Source organism: Cervus canadensis, chromosome 24 (assembly GCF_019320065.1).
Source record: "Cervus canadensis isolate Bull #8, Minnesota chromosome 24, ASM1932006v1, whole genome shotgun sequence".
Classification (NCBI taxonomy): domain Eukaryota; kingdom Metazoa; phylum Chordata; class Mammalia; order Artiodactyla; family Cervidae; genus Cervus; species Cervus canadensis.
Window position 1 is genome coordinate 28,758,752 of NC_057409.1, and position 18,730 is coordinate 28,777,481.

At 53.2% G+C, this 18,730-nt stretch overlaps 1 protein-coding gene across 11 annotated transcripts in view; it reads left to right on the plus strand.

Moving 5' to 3' along the window:
* TNS1 (tensin 1) overlaps positions 1-18,730 on the plus strand; it is a 207,959-nt gene that overhangs the window by 144,956 nt on the left and 44,273 nt on the right. For all 11 annotated transcript variants that reach the window (XR_006265125.1, XM_043444803.1, XM_043444801.1 and 8 more), the window contains one exon: positions 13,319-14,890. Coding sequence is in view for 10 of the 11 variants with exons in the window: in XM_043444803.1 (XP_043300738.1) it covers positions 13,319-14,890 (1,572 nt within the window). In the remaining variant the exon portion in view is untranslated. The remainder of the gene's footprint in view (positions 1-13,318; positions 14,891-18,730) is intronic.

The following is an 18,730-nucleotide window of genomic DNA, read 5'->3' on the forward strand; positions in this document are numbered from 1 at the left end:
CTCTCTAGTTGCAGCACACGGGCTTCTCATTGCAGAGACTTCTCTTGTGGATCCCAGGCTCTAGGCATGCAGACTTCAGTAGTTGTTGCACACAGGCGCAGTAATTGTGGCTCATGGGCTCCAGAGTGCAGGCTCAGTGGTTGGGACACACAGGCTTAGTTGTCCCAAGGCATGCGGGATCTTCCCAGACCAGGGATAGAACTGATGTCCCTTGGATTGCAAGCTGGATTCTTAACCACTGGGCCACCAGGGAAGCCCCATTTTGTTCCTTAAGAGAAAGAGCAAAAAGCCAGGTCTGGACAGTTGCCATCCCTCCTTCCTTGTGGTGCTTGGTGTTGAAGCTGTCTCTGGAGGTGGGAGACAGGGTGGCATTTTCGGGCATCCTGTTGGTAGTAACAGATGCCACGACGGTTCCAGAGTTTGTTGATTGAGCAACATCACATCCTCAGAGTCTGGGCCATTTTGTGAGACTCTTCTCTTTGCTGGTCACTCGTTGCCATGAGTTTTGAGCAGAGAAAGGACAGGCCAAATGATATGTCCTGAAGCTTAAGCATTGGGAGTATTTCATCTGGGCTGAGTGAGCTGGGGTCACCGAGGTGCTATTCAGGGTGGGGCTGGGTAGGGAAGGAGGACTGAAAAGCGGATGTCGGAGTGGTGCTTGTTTATATGTGGTGCCTCATTGCGAGCACGGCTGTGTGCTTTTCTGCTGTGCTGAGCGCTTTACACACATTGTATCGATCTTTACAATACTCTCTGAGATACTAATTTTATAAAGAAACTGAAACTCAAAAAATTAAGTAATTGGCCCAGGGCTGCACTAAGCTAGTTAAGTAGTAGTGTCTGTATTTAAGTCAGTGTCTACATGATCCCTAAGCCTTTGTTCCTGGTCACTGTGTTCCTGGCAGATGCTGAAGTGAGACAAATCAGAAGGGCTGGGTTTAATTTTAGGTTGTATTACTAAAGGCATGTGTTCCAGAAGCTGGGAGGCGATAGTGGTGCCTCTCATAGGTCACATGGGTTGTCCCTTGCTTCAGAGTGATAAAAAACCTCTGGTAGCAAGTGCTCAGGTGGTGAGGAGAAGCAGAGGGAGGTAGGGCGGACTCAGGGGCTTTGAGGGCAGGAGTGGGGAGGATTGTCTGTCAAAGGAGAGACTCAGGAGGATGTGCACATCACATTCAGTGTCTGAAGCTCTCGTGTGCAAAGATTTGGCTTGTCTGAGCCACCCCATTGGGTACCACAAACTTAGTGGAAAAGTTAAGGAGCTAAAACCTGTTAGAGCCACCTCATGATGCAATGGGCTTTGGGGGGTAGATAGTAAGATCCTTATAACTGAAAACAGTTTAGTATAGCTAGGACTTTTTTTTTTTTTTTTTGTCCAAACCTGTCTGCCTTGCATGCTCAACTGGAGAGTGTTTTACAATCCCGATTCCCAGGTCCTACCCCTGACAATGGGCTTCCCTGGTGGCCCAGATGGTAAAGAATCTGCCTGCAGTGCTGGAGACCTGGGTTTGATCCTTGGGTTGGGAAGATCCCCTGGAGAAGGGAACGGCAACCCACTCCAGTATTCTTGCCTGGAGAATTCCATGGACAGAGGAGCCTGGTGGGCTACAGTCCATGGGGTCGAAAAGAGTTGGACACGACTGAGCGACTTTCACTTTCACCTTCACCCCTGACAATTCGGCTTCTGGTGCAGTTAGTCCCTGGATGGTACCAGGGAACCATAGGATCAGATTGCTACTCACAAGAGATTGTTGTATGATGATGTTTCCAAAGTATGGGCCAGACTGGTAATTATATATGAAATTATTTTAGGTGTATTTATTTTAATGCGTATTAGAGGAGGAAGTATATAGCTTTCGCACCAAATCTGTGATATCATGGATATTGATGCCTCGAGCTACTTGAAGTTACATTTATTTTCAAAATTTTACAAAATCTTATAAAATGATACTATTGATGGGGCTCAGGTGTGCAGATGAAGGTGAAGCGTGTGTGCAGATAAAATCTAGGTTAACACTGTTGTGGGGAAGGGGTGAGAGGGTGGACTGGTTGACTGTAATCCTTTCAAGAGCCTAGTTTGTCCGTTAGTTCTAGAAGGTTCTGTGGAGATAAGCAGGATAATTGCAGTAGTTTGTCCAAATTGTCATCTTACAACTGTGCTGAGGAGCCTGGAAATCCTTCTGCCCCCAGTTTGGAGCCTGGGGCATGAAACCCCTCTTCTCTCGGCCTCATTCTTGATGGTTTCTGTGAAGTCTTCATCCCTGGGCTGGGGGCCTCCTCATCTCCTCAGTGAAGATGCTGTTAGGATAGGGCTGGGACAGAGTACAGGGCAAAGGGCACCATTTTTATTCTTCCACTTACTTTCCTTCTTTACGCTCAGCTCTTGCTACCAGTGGTTTTTATCACTCTGAAGCAAGAGACAACTCATGAGGGCTCTCTGACCTATGAGGCCTGTCACCTCCCGGTTTCTGGAAAACATGCCTTTACTAATACAACCAGTGCAGCCAGTGATGCTGACAATGGGCAGGGGCTGACTGGGGATGAGCCGTCTGCTCTGAAGAGGGAGAAGTAAGTGGCCTGTGTCTATTCTGGCTCTCCCTCCTGGGCCTGCAGTGCCTGACCTGGCAGTGAAGGGTCTGGGCATCAGCATGGGGAGGCTGTAGAGGCACTTTAGGGTGGCAAACTCACCGGGGCTCTGCAGGGGGACACCAGGCCCTGCAGCCCCCACTGGCCTGGCTGCAAATCCCTGGCCTGTGGGCGTGGCTTTGGTACATTCAGTTGATGTGCAGATAAGAGGTGGGCTTTGGCATCCTGCTGTCAGGGACTGCTGGTACTTTTAAGGGCACATCAGGACGGTGGTGGGGACTTTGGAGAGTGCCTTTGGCTTCTGAGGGGGCTGTTTTGGATCTGGGTGCCTGGGTGTGAGGGGAGATGTCACTGATTATTCCAGAAAGTTGTCCTTTCTGCCATTCGTGGTGGTCACAGGTGGGAACAAACTGAATACGAATGACCAGTCACCTGGAGGCCTCTCAGGTGGCCTGGCAGATCAGTATCCTTGACCAGACATCCACTGGCCTTCCCAAAGTCAGGTTTCAACAATGGTCATGGTTCCTGGGCCAGAAGCCAAAGCTTTGCACTGAGAGCCTCACTTTGGGGCTCCTTTCCCCCTCCTAGCAGCCTGCCTGAGTGATACCCCAGTCCCTCCATTCAGGCCCTGTGGTCACCTCTGGGAAATCCAGGAGCTCATGGGTTTTCTTCCCCTTTTATAAGCCAAGGAAGTGTCCTGGCTCCTAGACTCTGCCCTGTGGAGGTGGGAGGACGGGTGAGATGGAGGGGGAGAGAGGAAAAAAAGACTTCCACCTTATTGTTCAGCAGCTGGAAAATTGTTGTCATCTGTTCTGCCTTTCATTTGCTGAGAATGGGAAAAAAATGTGGAAAAATTTGGGGAAATAAATCTCAGTACCCTCATAGGAACTCTCACCCTTCTCTCTACCTCACATCCCAGCCGTTTTGCTTCCACTTCTTCTTTGGGTCCTGGGGCCACAGTGGGTTTGGGACTGGGGCTGGGCTGGGGTGGTGCTGGGGCTCTGCTGGGCTGTGCTGGGCCAGGAGTGGGCTGGGGCCGTTGCTGGACTAGGATGGAGCCAGGGTTGGAGCTGGGCTGGCCCGGCCACTTCTCACTCCGTGTGGAGGGCTTGGGAAGCCACTGTGATGTCATTCGAGAGCTGCATAGCTACAGGATGATAAGTGAAGCCCTGGGGACCCAGCTGGCTGAAATTACAGACAGAGTTTTATCCCACTGGCTTCCTACAAGCCAGAGTGAGGCAGAGCGAGCTGAGCGGAGAGGGGGAGAGAGCGAGTGAGAGCTGGAGGGAGGGAGGGTGTGTGTGTGTGTGTGTGTGTGTGTGTGTGTGTGTGTCTATGGGCAGGCAGGCGGCACTTGCTCCTCCCACCCCTGACAGTCCGAGGGAGCCTGAGTAGGACACAGACCGGCGGCGGTCGTGGGAGCTGCAGCCATGGAGGAATTATTTGAAACTTGAGGGACGACGGGGCACTTCAGAGCACGTCTTTTCCCTTCCCTCGCTGCCTCTCTGTCCAGAGGGTAAGTGTCTGCCGGCAGGTGTTTCTCCTGTGTGTGTCCTTGTGTGGCTCCCTGCTGGGCCTGGGGAGAGGGTGTTGGGCAGCTTCTGGGCCCCGGGGGCCGGGATCTGCGGTGGACCTGGACTCGGGAAGGGCGTGTGGCTCTGTGGGGGCTGCGGCCAGCAGTGTGCTGCCTTTGGGAGCAGATGGAGCCGACCTGGCCACCTCCCTCCTGGACTCGCTGCCCTGGGACATGGAGGAGCTGCCACCTCAGATCTGAGGGGTGGCTGCGTACATAGGAGCCGGGGGCAATGTGTCTGAGCCGGCCTCGCTCTTTGGGGTAATGGTTCATGGTGGAAGAGAATGGGGTGGGCAGAGGGCATGTGGTGGAGGCGTTGACTAGCCCCTGAAAGATTCCCGCTTGCTCAGGACAGCACCCCCCACTTCCCAGTTCTGTGACCTGAACTTTGAGGCACCCTACCCACCCCAGGGCTGACCATTCCCCCCACTGGCCTCCTGTGGGCTGCCATTCATGGCTTTTCCCCAACTTTGCCAGGACTCTTGGCTGCTCGACAGTCCCCCTAGCCAGGGATCTGATCTGTGAGTGTCCAGGCGGGTGCCTTGGCCTGGCAGAGAGGGACCTGTGTTGTTGTGGGCTCGGGAGCTATTTTTACCGTCCGGAGTGTGCCTGTGATAGCCGCTGCCTGAACAGGCCGAGGGCGGGGAGTGGGAGTGCCAGGCTCTGCCCCTAGTGCCTGGCGTGGGAGCCAGAGGCCAGGCTGGAGTCAGGAGGCTGGCCCGGCAAGTTCACATTCACCTCACAGGAGTGGGCGGGCCTGTGTCAGGGGCAGGTCACTCACTTTCCAGGCCCGGGTCCCTCGGGTCTGAAATAAAGGCCACCAGGAAGTTTTCTGTGCCTACTCCCTCTCTCTGGAGGAATTCAAGTTAAGATGGTATCTGTGTAAAGAGTGTGGGTCCTTCCTGAGGAGGGCCTGGGGACACGTCTGTCATCACCGCTTGACCAAGCCCCGTGTCTTATATGGTGAGGTTCTTAGGCCACAGTCCCAGCTGTAGCGTACCCCCCGCCCCCCGAGGCTCCTCCGGCCATCTTCACCTTGAAGTGCCATTAGGGGGAAGAGCATTCAACTTGGAGGCAGGCAGGCAGGCGAGTCTGTATGCCCTCTGCTCAGGGTGACCTTGGGGGTTTCCCAGAGCCTGTGGAACAAATGAGGGGTTGACTGTGGATTAACTGAGCCTTCGAGGCCCTTCAGCTCCCCAGATCTCCTGGCTTTTAAAATGCTCTCTTGGCTCAGCCGACTTGCTTGGTCCCTCTCAGACCTCCGTTCCGCTGCCTCTGAGCGCTGGCTGAGAGCCGTGGGGCAGTAGCGCTGGTGGGAGGGGGGCTCTGGTTTCCATTTCTGCCTGAATGCTGGCTTTCTCCATCTTCTGAAATTCGGATGGGACTGCCTTTGGATGCGGGGCTTAGCGCCTTGCTCGTTCTTTCTTACCTCAGCAGCTCTGGCGGGTGGCGGCCAGTTGTGGCTCCTCCCTGGGTCCACAGAGGCAGGTTTGGGGTGACCCTGGTGAGGTCCCTTGTGCAGGGGCCAGAGCCACCTGTGAGAAGAGGGATAGAAGCCCTGGGAAGAAGCTTGTCCTCTGCTCTCCACTCCCGGAAAGTGCAGTAGGTTCCCTGTGAGGGCTGCTAGAGGAGAAGAAAGACAGGTGTCTGTTTGCCCGCCCGGACTCCTCTGTCCCTGCCGCCGGCGCTTGTCACTGTGGCACCGTGGGCTCTTCCCGGGGTGAACCTGCGTCCCTTGGGCTGCACCTGTCGCCTGCCCTCTTTGTCTCTCGGAGGCCGGGACTCCTCTCTGTGGTTCCCCTTCAGAGACTCGGGACTTCTCTTCAGCCCCAGTTCTGAAGCTCTTCAGATCCCCCGAGGAAGCCCATTCCCATGTAGGAAAGTTCCAGAACTCTCTGCGAGCTGTTTTGAACAAAGGGTGGCCTCAGGCCTTGGCTGGCTCTGAGGGGTTGTGTGTGTGTCCGGGTGGGGTGGGGTGGGGTGGGGTGGGGTGGGCGCAGCGGTCAGCCTGGGTGGAGGCCAGCACTGTCCCAGAAGGGCCGCAGGAGGCCACACTTGAGCCACGGGGCTGAGGTTTCCCGCAGCCCTCTCCGCCGTCAGCCCTTCGTCACTCACACACCTGCCCTGAGGCGGCTACGGCTCAGCGTGTTGCTCTGGGCTGGGGGCTCCTTCTCTGGCTCCTCCTGCTGGAAGGTTTGCCTTCTGTGTGTCCTCCCGTTTCTCCTGGATGGAGCCTGGTGTTCCCCACAGAAGTCCAGATGACGGGGATGGACCCCCCCAGAAGCAGCACCCTAACTGTCATAGGCATATGTCTTAATTTAAGAACCGTGTGTGGACTCTGGGGTGCACATCACCCCCTGAAATGATGTGCAGAGTTTGTGTTTGTGTGTTTTGGGGGGTAATTCATCAGATACCCCCAGGGGTTCTTGTTTAAGAAAGTGAATGTCCCCTGGACGGGGCCGGAGTGTGACTGAGGAGTCCAGTGAGGGATGCTGTCGGGTGGGCTATGACTCAGCCAATTGCAGGGACCTCCATGGGCGCAGCCTATGCCACCAGTTCTGTAGAACACCCCTCTCATGATATTTTGGTGGCAATGTGTCTCTTCCCATTCAGGGAAGCTTGGGGTCCACCTTGAATCCCTAATTTTCCTCTTCTCTGGATAGCAGTGAAAGAAGAGCATCTCAGTGTCTTACAGGAGTATATCAAACTTTAATGTCATGCATTGGTTTCTCAGATGGTAAAGAATCTGCCTGCAATGCAGGAGACCCAGGTTCGATCCCTGGGTCAGAAAGATCCCTTGGAGGAGTGAATGGCTACCCACTCCAGCATTCTTGCCTGGAGAATTCCATGAGCAGTGGAGCCTGGCAGGCTATAGGCCATGGGGTCGCAAACCAACAGACAGGACTGAGTGTCTGAGCATGAATGTCCTGCAAGAAACACTGATGGAACATCTAATGTGTACCAGACCCTGCACTCTGTAGGGTCACCCTGTATAACTACGTGAGCAGTGCATTGAATTCTGTGCTCTCTTCACATACACCACATTATGAATTGTACTGTCTGGGAACTAGGTACTGGAGGATTGAGGGAAAGAGGTAAAGGCCTTCCTCAAGGAGTTTAGTGGGGAAAACAAGCATGGGCAAAATTAATGAATGTCTGGTGTGACCAGTGTTACAGTCATGGGAACAGGGCAGTGGGAACATTAAAAAGTTTATCTGGGTCTGGAGGACTGTAGGAAAAGGGGAAGGCTGAGGGAGGCTTCCCAGAGAGGTTCAAACTGAGCCTCCAGGAGGAAGAAGAGGTTTGCCAGGGAAGTTGATAGTTGTGGGAGCAGGGTAGGGAAGGGACTTTTAGGAGAGCGAACAGCATATTCGAGGCATATTCGAGCTTATAAATAGTAAGAGTAGAATGGGGCGTGGTCAGAGTATTGAGGACAGTGAAGATGAGGCTTCAAAAGGCAGGCAGGGGACAGATGATAAAAGGTCTGCATGTATGAGGAGGGAGGGGGATTGGGCCTTACTTTGTGGGTGATGAGAGGTGTGAAATGGAGACAAGAGAGGTTAGTGTGCCCGGAGGTTTCACGCCCAGGTCAAGGTGCTCAGTTCCTGAATCTTGTCACTCGGCAAACCTACCAGTAAGCATCTGAATCTTCACCTGATGGGCTGGAGGCCAGGCTCCGCATGGTTTAAGTGGTTGAAGTAGCTGAGTTAGCTATTAAGATGGGGGCCATCCTTCTGGGTGATGGGTGTGTTTGGTGCAGGGGTGAGGAGGGAGGGGCTGCTTCTCCTCTGCTTTTTCTACGGAATCACATCCCTCTGGCCTCCCTGGGACCCTTCTTCTGGCATTCATGTGCCGCTTCTCAACAGCCCCAGCCCCAGTCCCGGCCCACCCTCTCCCGTGGCTGGGGAAGAGGTTGCAGCAAAAGGGTTAACGTGCCCAGACCTTGCTCCCCTGGCTGCCTCCGGGCCAAGCCTCAGAGTTTGTCAGAGCTCACCTCCCTCCCTGACACACATGGTTTTTGATGCCTCATTCCCACGGTTAAGGTGCTGAGAGTCCTCTCGGCTTGCTGGGGCCCCCGCCTGCCTCTAAACCGCCTGTGTCTGGGGTGGGCACCATGCCCCTTCCTGTTGGCAGCGCATTGATTTTCTTCCACTTTGGTTGGTCATCACTGCTCTGGGTAATGTCTTTTAATGAATTGTTCTTATGCTGGATGTGGACCCAAAGGACTTCTTATCATGAAGGGCCCCATCCTGAAGACCTTAATAAATCACTCATGGTGCACAGCAGGCCTGTTGTGGGACACGGAGGGGATCTCTCTTCGCTGAATCACTTTCCTGCAGAGTCCACTAGGCTGGCATCCTTTCTTTTTCCTGGTTGGCCTGTCTGCCCTGACATCTAAACAAATGACCTCTCCCCACTTAACATTAGTGAGAGAAGCAAAGGTCCTTAACCTCAGGGCTCCAAACGCTGACCACCTGGGTCAAGGTTACTCAAGAGGTGACCCAGAGCCCCTGGAAGCTAGTTTAACTGCTGATTCTTGGTCCTGCCCTAGATCTATGAGTGAAAATCTTTGGAGATAAGGCCCTGGAATCTACGTGTTTTTTTTTTTTTTTTTTTTTAAACAATTCTCAGAGGACATTCTTATGAACATCAGAATCAGACAACTGTCCAAACTCTTTTATCACCTTAGCATCCTATGTTGATTTCTTTTGTTCCTTTTGAAGCACAACGGATGGACGCGTCTTTCCTTTCCAGGGGACTGGCCTGTTCTGTGCTTCCAGCCCCGCTCGAGCTCCCGCTGTTCACTGGAGGGAGCCTGGGGAGTAGGGAGTAGTCCACGTCCAAGTCAGCTGGGGATTTTCCTCAGAGCTTTCCAGAAGCATGACACGCACATCTGAATTACGGCCGCCGTGAAACAGGGGCCCCTTGGTGCAACCGAGCTCAGTGTTGAGGGTGGAGCCCAGGGCTTGGAGCAGCTGCTGGGAAGAGCGAGGTGTGGTCAGACAAAACAAGCAGGGCCTGGAAGAGACTGTGGACTTCACTACCCTAGAGAAGTAGGCAGGAAGTCCAGTCTGGTCTGGGCTGGGGACCTGGGCGATCTCCCCACTCTGGGCTGCCCATACCTTGTGTTTCCCCCTTCTGCCCCATTGTCACCCATCTCAACACCCATGGGCCCATCTGGACAGGTCCCTCCCTTATCCCCTGTCCCCTCCCACTGGGGGTCCAACTCCCTCTCCTCTGAGATGGTTTTACCTGAATCGGCCACACCCATGACAGCTGCTGGGACTTAAGATGCATCTGGTGGCTCCCTAGCTTGAGAGCCTTGAAGGCATCTTCCCTCACCACTCCAGTTCCCTCTCCTCCTCCCCCACTATTTCACTCCCCCTCTTTGCTCTGGCTGTGTCTCTCTTTTGCCCTTCCTGCCTTAATAGATTGAAACCAACATGTTCCGGCTCCTTGTGGTCCTGGTAAATAGCTCTTAATGTGGCCGTGGTCGATGGGGAGAAGGGGGTGGTGAGCGTGTTGTGTGGCATGGGGGACGCGGGCACTTTCCTTCGTCTCCAATGGGAGCAGCAGGTGTTCGTGCCTCATGGGTCATGCTGGTGGGGCGCTAGGGTTTCAGTCGAACCCTCCCAGGGGCTGACAGACCTGGGACAGGCCTGGGTGTCCTCTCTTAATTTGAAAAGGAAGATGACCCATTGAAAATGTAGAACCGCCTGGCGCGTGCTGCCAGCCCTGGGCATCAGGAGCAGCCGGCCCCTTCTTTGAGGACAGAAATAGACATTTCCATTTGTGCTTAGCAAATAGGATTCAATTAAACAGTTTCTACTTCTTCGATTTTCTTGCTAAGCCCCAGTGGCCTGGCAGCTATTATCCTGTTGTTGTTCCTGCAAACAGTAGCCCACGTTGGGGTAAATGACATGACAGAAGAAGTTTAATATTGGCATTTTCAAAGTCGATGGAGAGTGGGGTTGGCCCAGATGAGCCAAGATATCGGGTATTGGTGATCAGTGTGAATTCTCCCTTTCTGTCTTGGGAGATGCTTTCTTATCTCTCTTGCCAAACACTCTTCTTTGGTGGACCCTAGGGAGATCCTGGAGTGTGTGTGCTTTCTCCTAGAAGGAAGGGGCACTCAGGCCTGCACTGGTTTGCACCCAGGGGGTCTCGTTTCCTTCTGAGTGTAAATGGGAGGCCATGGGACACCTCACCTTTCACTCCTCTCCCCACTTCCTGGACTGGGTACGCATGGACCTGGGAGATTAGGAGGATGGAAGAGATCCCTAGTCCAGGAGGAATACTCTGTCATCTCACAATGTGGGCTGCAGAGTGGGGCCAGGGCCCAGGAAGGGGCCAGCAGCTTTCCTTTCCAGGTGAGAAGGAAGGACAGCTCTTCAGATTCCCAGTAAGTGGTGTGAGGGGCCCATCCTTGTGGGAACCTTCCCTTCCCCCGCCCATGCCCCTTCCCCACCAAGATCTGAGTGGATGAGAACTTTCTGTCTGTAATACTTTTCTCCTCTGGGAACAGCCAGCGGAGCCTCTGTTTTGTGAGTTTAGCATGGAGCCCGGTTCTTTGGAAGGACAGGGCATGAGGGGCAGCCTCTCAACTGCATTTTGGCCCCGTTAGGGATGATCCAGGGCTTACCAGGTGGCGCAGTGGTAAAGAACCTGCCTGCCAATGCAGGAGACACGAGTTCATTCCCTGGGTCAGGAAGACCCTCTGGAGGAGGAACTGGCCACCTGCTCTAGTGTTCTTGCCTGGAGAATCGCATGGACAGAGGAGCCTGGCAGGCTGCAGTCCATGAGGTTGCGAAGAGTCGGACACAACTGAGCAACTAAACAACAACAACAGGGATGATTCCAGGCGAGTTGGGAGAGGCAACGTGTGCACTGCTGCATCTCAGTAGCGCTAGGGGCAGGCTGTTGGAGAATCAGACCTTTCTCAGCCGAAACCCCATTTTAGTTCAGACCAGCACCATCCCCATGAGCCTTCGGCTGTGGCAGCACTCTGGCCCAGTGTCACTTGGGGCCTGCTGCTGGCTGAGGTCCCAAAGCCCCGGAGAGAACTGAGGACAGAGAGATGCTTCTGGAGAGTTACGTGAACGGGCAGCGCCTCCAGCCCCCAGGGGGTGTGTGTGCACGATGGGCCTCATCAAGCATCTCAGCGCTAGGGCTCGGGTGACGTCATTTGGCTGGCCTGTGGTTTGTGTGTGTGTATGTTGATCAGGATGTTCCTGTTTTGCGGTTGTCTGATCACTTGTTTTTGGCCGTGGGCTTCTGTATGAGTGTTTATTTTTAGAGGTTGCCACTTCTGGCCTGAGGGCTAGTCCTTGGGCATGGTAGGAGCTTGTATTTTCTGAAATGTTTGTGGCTTTAAATTTAAGTACTTATTTTGGGGGTATTGCTGCGTTTTTGTGTGTTTTTTCCTAAGGGTGTGTTTGTGTGTGTGAGATAAAACAGTGTAAAATAATAAAAAAGTTGTGTGGTCTTCAAAGTTCTGGTTTAATTTACTTTTATTTTAAATTTTAAATTAGTTCTGACTTAAAATCCCAGCTTTACCGGGTACTGCGTGCATGCATGCAGTCATTCAGTTGCGTACGACTCTTTGCGACCCCATGGACTGTAGCCGCCAGGCTCCTCTGTCCATGGGGATTCTCCAGGCAAGAATGCTGGAGTGGGTTGCCGTGCCCTCCTCCAGGGAATCTTCCTGACCCAGGGATTGAACTTGCATCTCTTACATCTCCTGCACGGGCAGGTGGTCTCTTTACCACTAGCACCACCTGGGAAGCCCTACCAGGCACTATATGTCTGCACACACATGGTTCTACCTTTCAGAGTCTCAGTTTCTCCATCTTTAAAATAGGCATAACAGCCCCCACTCACAGGATTAGAAATAATGTATGTGTAAATGTAGCAAGGTGTTCCCTGCATGTTAGCTGTCAACATTAGTATTTGTGTGTTTGTATCCACACTCGCTTTTTCTGACTGGGGGTGCCTGTCGGGTGTACTCCACGAGAGCCTGTGTCTGGGTGTTTGATTTGGGTGATTTCTGGTGGGAGAGTGTGTCTCTGGACGTCTTTGTGTCTGGTTTTCTGTGTGTGACTGTTGGTGTCTGGGCTGGAGTCTCTCCCGTGTTTGGGAGGGGGCTTTCTTTTCTTGCCAGTTGAGGGCCTGCCTTGGAGTGGGGGAAGGGGAGGGGTGTGTGTGTGTGTGTGTGCGTATGTGTGTGTGTGTGTGTGTAGGCTGGAAGCTGGGCTGCTGACTGTACAGGGTGTGAAATCAGAGTTCCTCTGGGCGGGGAAGTTCTTCACTCCTGAGTCAGCCCTTTGGCCTCCCGCCACCCAGCGCTCACTTTTTCCTTTCAGAGAAAGTATTGCTCACGGGGCCCCCCAGAGTATCTGCAGATGAAATGACACAGGGTCACCCCTCCCTGATGAAGACCTCTGCCTTTGTGTTCTCCATCCCTAAGATGTTCCCTCTACTCCTGGCCCCTGAAGCTCCTTTCCAGAACCCCCATGGACCCTGGCATCCAGAGGGAAACTGTTCTCTCTAACACCCATCCTGCTGGCTTTACTGAGCTCCAGCCTGGCCCAGCCCCTCTGGGTCTTTGGGAACTGAGTGCAATGCCAGAGCCAGGCTTTGAACTGGGGCATCTTGCCCCCAGGTCTCCTGACTAATCTGGGGCTCCGCTGCCTGGTCTGACCCTGGGTGCTGGAGAGGCTCTGCTTAGAAGCCCTGGGAAGAGGTCCTTTTGTCCTTCCTGCCACTTCGGCCTTATCTCTGAGGGTTGAGAGGATTCCCTTTGGAGATGCTGAAGGTGGTACACAGTGGGGGAATACCCCTATGAGTCTGCCAGCTGGGCGGTGCCTGCCCAGGCTGGACACACAGCCCCCATGTGACCCTCCTACTCTGCACAGGAGGGTTTAGCTGGCTACCGGTGTGGGGAGGGACCCCAGTGGGAGGGACCCCGCCCAGCCTGGCCACAGTCAGCAACCGCCTCCCACTGTCGCCATGCCCCCAGTTGTATGTTCTGCTCTCCATGGATTCCCCTTGGGGATCCAGGGAAGGGAAGCTCTCAGTTGCTTTTCTGGGGAGAATGGAGGATGTCCCACCTCCCACTGATGTCTGCTCTCCGTCTCTCCTCTGGTCCCTCTCTTGTAGAGGTTGTGGGCCATACCCAGGGACCCCTGGACGGAAGCCTGTATGCCAAGGTGAAGAAGAAGGACTCCTTGCACGGCAGCACCGGGGCTGTCAACGCCACGCGGCCCGTGCTGTCTGCCACCCCCAATCACGTGGAGCACACCCTCTCCGTGAGCAGCGACTCGGGCAACTCCACAGCCTCCACCAAGACAGACAAGACCGATGAGCCTGCCCCCGGCCCCGCCAGTGCCCCTGCTGCCCTGAGTCCCGAGGAGAAGCGCGAGCTGGACCGCCTGCTCAGTGGCTTCGGCTTGGAGCGGGAGAAGCAAGGCGCCATGTACCACCCTCAGCATCTCCGGTCCCGCCCAGTGGGAGGCCCTGCCGCGCCTTCCTCTGGCCGCCACATCGTCCCGGCCCAGGTTCACGTCAATGGCGGGGCCTTAGCGTCCGAGCGGGAGACGGACATCCTGGACGATGAGCTGCCCAACCAGGATGGGCACAGTGTGGGCAGCATGGGCACCCTGTCCTCCCTGGATGGGGTCACCAACACCAGTGAGGGTGGCTACCCGGAGGCCCTCTCCCCACTGACCAATGGTCTGGACAAGCCCTACCCCATGGAACCTATGGTCAACGGTGGGGGCTACCCCTATGAGTCTGCCAGCCGGGTGGTGCCTGCCCAGGCTGGCCACACAGCCCCCATGAGACCCTCCTACTCAGCACAGGAGGGTTTAGCTGGCTACCAGCGGGAGGCACCCCACCCAGCCTGGCCACAGTCGGCGACCACCTCCCACTATGGCCATGACCCCAACGGTATGTTTCGCTCTCAGTCCTTTCCTGAAACGGAGCCCCAGCTGCCCCCAGCTCCAGCCCGTGGTGGGAGCAGCCGGGAGGCTGTGCAGAGGGGCCTGAATTCCTGGCAGCAGCAGCAGCAGCAGCAGCCTCGCCCACCTCCTCGCCAACAGGAAAGAGCCCACTTGGAGAGCCTCGGGCTCAGTAGGCCCAGCCCCCAGCCACTGGCAGAGCCCCCCGTGTCTGGCCTCCCCGAGTTCCCTCGCGCGGCCTCCCGGCAGGAGATCGAGCAGTCCATTGAGGCCCTCAACATGCTGATGCTCGATCTGGAGCCAGCCACGGCGGGTGCCCCCCTACACAAGTCCCAGAGTGTGCCTGGGGCCTGGCCGGGGGCTTCTCCGCTCTCCTCCCAGCCCTTCTCTGGCTCCTCCTGCCAGTCCCACCCACTGACCCAGTCCAGATCTGGCTACATCCCCAGTGGGCATTCCTTGGGAACCCCTGAGCCAGCCCCCCGGGCCTCCCTGGAGTCCGTTCCCACTGGCAGGCCTTACTCACCTTATGATTATCAGCCGTGTCCGACTGGGCCCAACCAGAGTTACCGTCCAAAGAGCCCGGCCACCTCCTCCTCGTCTGCCTTCCTTCCAACTACCCAGAGCTCTCTGGGGCCTCAGCAGCCCCCAGCCTCTCTCCCTGGCCTCACCACTCAGCCTCAGCTCCCACCAAAGGAGGTGACTTCAGACCCATCCCGAACTCCAGAGGAGGAACCATTGAACTTGGAGGGGCTGGTGGCCCACCGGGTGGCAGGTAAGAGCCTCAGGGGCTGTGAGTGCTGGGTGTCCCCTCTTTATTCCCGCCACACCTCCCCTCTTTGGCCTTGGTTGGCTTTGCCGGGGGGAGGCACCGCCATCGTGCAGGCACAGCTCTCACGCATCAGTGAGTGCTACTTTGGCCTGGGGAAGAGGCTTTTAGGAACCTACGTGCCACCCATCCCCTCCTGCATTCTGTGCCTGTTAGACTCCAAGCCAGGCCTTGTGGTTCAAAGATCAGTGTCTCAGGAGTTTTCAATCTAGTGAGGAAAGAGGTACACAGACAGATTATTCTAACAGAGTGCAGTGTGTGCTACAACAGAGATGGGGACCAAAGCCCCAGAGCCTGGGTAAGTAAGGCTTACCACCTAGGACAGTCAGGGAAAGCTTCCTGGAGGTGGTGACTCTGGGATTGGAGTACAGATTTTTCTAGGCAGAGATGTGATGCTCACTGTAGCTACCTGTAGTGGAGAAGGTGGAAGGGAGGCCTCTGTGGCCTCCAGTTCCCTTTTGGGCCCTCCCAGAGGCATAACTATGTCTGAGAGGGTGCCCCAAAGTCCTTGGACTCTATCTGAGTGTTTAACCCTAGTGGGTCCTCTCAGGATATTTATGTCTCCAGGGAGGCCAAGATCCCCCTTCTTGTTCAGCTATCCTGCTAGTCCTTGCTTTAGGACCAGCTCTGTATGGGAAGCAGGCACTGAGAAACAGAGCTGTCTTTCCTACCAGAGAATGGACTTATCTTTCTGGAGAGAGGAGAGAGAGTGGGGCAACCAGACAGGTTTACTGGGGAGATAAAGAGGCAAGAAATGGCAGAGTGTCCAGGCCATGTTGCAAGGAACAGGAAGGGCTCCCTACCTTCACTTTGGCCTAAGCCTATAACCATTCCATGGGGATAGCTAAACTGTGTGGGAAATCCTATGAGCTGGCTTTGTCATAGGGGTGAAGCCCAGGCAGGGGTGGACCAGAGCCTGGAGTGAGGGGGACCTTGTGCCAAGCCCCTCAGATGACAGGGTGGTGGGAGGTCAGAAGAGGAGCCTGGGCAGCTGAGTCTGCCTTCTGTTCCTTTTCCTAAATTTAGGGGAAGCTGAGTCAGCATGCCAGCTGCAAGGAGGGAGACGCCCTTCTTGGGGATGGGCAGTGGGTTTAGGAAGGGAGCTGGGGCCAGGCCAGTTGACTTTTGGGCTGAGTCCAGGATATGGGGGGCAGGGATGCCCTGCTTCTGTACTTCAGAGCAGAACACAGCCCCCAGTTCAACTATGGATAACTTGAAATTGGCCATAATGGCAGTATGCACACTATAAAAATTGGCAATCAAGGGCTTCACCTTCTCTGGACATCTGGTCTAGCAACACATCATCAGCTTTATCCAAGGGCCAAAGGATAAGATGAGTAGCTCAATAACCCGAGGGGCAAAATGCTCCATGGGGTGGTCCCCAAGGGACTGCCATCTTCTATTTTTGTCCACATCTGGGCCAGTAAGATAAGGAATACTTGGTTTGTCAGTAGAAACCATTTTCTTCCTGGTTTTGTTGAAGGGAAAGGAATGGGTTCTCTCAATATTTTACAGAGTTGGGGTGGAGGCCTGAGGAATAGTGACACACTAGTCTAGTGATTCTAATGATGGGCAGTATCCAAAGAAATTTACCCTGACTCTGTGACTGGACTGTTCTCAGGTGTCTCTAGAGGTAGAGATTTCAATGCATTTTGGAAATCAGATGTGGATCTTATCCTTAAAGAGTCTAGAGTTTAGTAAGGGGGAAAAAAGAACTAGAACTTTAAAATGAAGTTATTCATAATATGAGAAGAGAAGTATGAAGTATCTAAAGAGGGTAGGATGAATTTCCTTCCCCTCCCAGAACCCTTCCATGTAGCTCAAGAGGAAGCCATACTTTAATGGCCTCAGAAAGATGTCCATCTTACAGTGGCTCTCCGCTCAGCCTTTTCTCTCCTACAAGTTTAAAGGTCTTGCCTGTCAACCTCCATATCCTGTAGCTGCTCAGGTTTTGGCTGCCAAGAAGTCATAGGGATGGAGGGATATTATAGGTACAGTATCTGTGTCCCCCAACCCTGCTGTCATCTCCTCCACCAGATCTGAGTGACTCCATCAGGAAAAGGGCTAAGATGTATAGAAGGGACAGTTATATTTGGTCCCTAGGGCTTCAAAAGGTCTCTTTGGTCCATGCCCTGTCATCACCAGTATTTCTTAGGTCAGCAGATCTTGCTTGCACAACTTCTTCAGTAGCTCTTCAGGATATCTGCAGTGCTTGTGTAGGTAAAGATGCACCAGCAGGATTAATTTGTAAAACAGTCTAGGAGCCAAGGGATAGACTTTCAGCACTACCTCTTCTCATTCTGTATTCTTCTGCAAGGAGCTGGAATATAAGCTTCCACATGAGTAACCTAGGAAGCTCAGATCTGAGGAGAACCTCCATATGGTCGTGAATATGATCTAGTTTCTTCTGGCTTTTCACCCTCAGGTCTGCCTTTTCCTCCTTGGCTGTCCTCTGTACTTCAATTCTGTGTCCTTGGTTCATGCCATTTTGATCCAACGACTACTTAAGTCTTATTTCAACTTAGCTCTCAGAAAATTTTAGAGTAGTTTTCTTAACTTGATAAAGAGTAGATACCAGAAACCTGTAGCACATATCACACTTTCTTGTGCAACATTAGAAGCAGTCCCATTACACCAGGGATAAAATAAAGATGATTGTTATCACCGCTATCATTTAACATTGTATTGGATATCCTAGCCAGTGCAATAAGACACAAAAAAGAAATAAGAGTCAGAGTTGTTGAGTCCAATCAGGTTTTCATATGATCCTGATTCTGGGCCTGGACTGATCTCAGGTGTCTCTAAAGGTAGAGATTTCAATGCATGTTGCAAATCAAATGTGGATCTTATCCTTAAGGAGTCTAGAGTTTAGTAAGGGGAAAAAGAACTAGAACTTTAAAATGAAGTTATTTGTAATAAGAGAAATATGAAGAAAAGTTCTGTGGGAATGAAGGAAAAAGAAAGATCACTGTCAGCTAGAGAGACTGGGGAGGGTCTGTGTTGTGTATATATTTTAAACAGAGCCTTGGAAGATAGGATTTTGAAATGGGTGAGATTATTGGAAAAGGAAGGCTCATAATGAAGCTAGGAAGGCATAGGATGTGTTTGAAGAATGGAGTGGATTGAGAGCCAGATAGGCTGTGTAATAGAGAGTCAAGAAAGGCTTGGAGCTTGGGGCTTGCATCTGGTTGGTTTTAACTGCCAGACAGAGAAGCTTGACTCTTAGCTAGTGGAAGTGAAGGAAGCCATTACTGTGTTTTAGGAAAGGATGCCATGATCAGAGCTGTAGTTTAGGAAGATATATCTGGTAGGTCTGGGGAGGAAGGATACAAAAGGGGAGAGACTTTGAGCTGGGAGATGCTAAGAGCTTATTGGCTGACCTAGGTGATGGGGACTGAATTAGGGTGCTGACCTTGGAAATGAAAAAGAAGAGATGGGGGCAGGGATGCTGTGGTGGGATGAAAACCAATGCATTTACAAGTTGATTGGATGTAGTAAGTGAAGAGGAGGGGGATATCAAAGATAATTCTGAGGCTCCATCAATAGAAACAGAATGATCGTTCTGTTAACAAGCCAGAAGTTAAGAGGAGGAGCAGTTTGGTGTAAGATGAAGATCTCAGTGTTGGTTATGTTGAATTTGTGTAACAGTGGAGACTCCAGATAGAGATGTATGGAAGGCAGTCAGATATCTGGAATTGGACCTGGAAGAGCAGAAGGAGCTATAGATTTGGGAGTCATCCTCACAAAGAATCTCTATATATCAGAAGGCATGGAGAGAAAAGAACT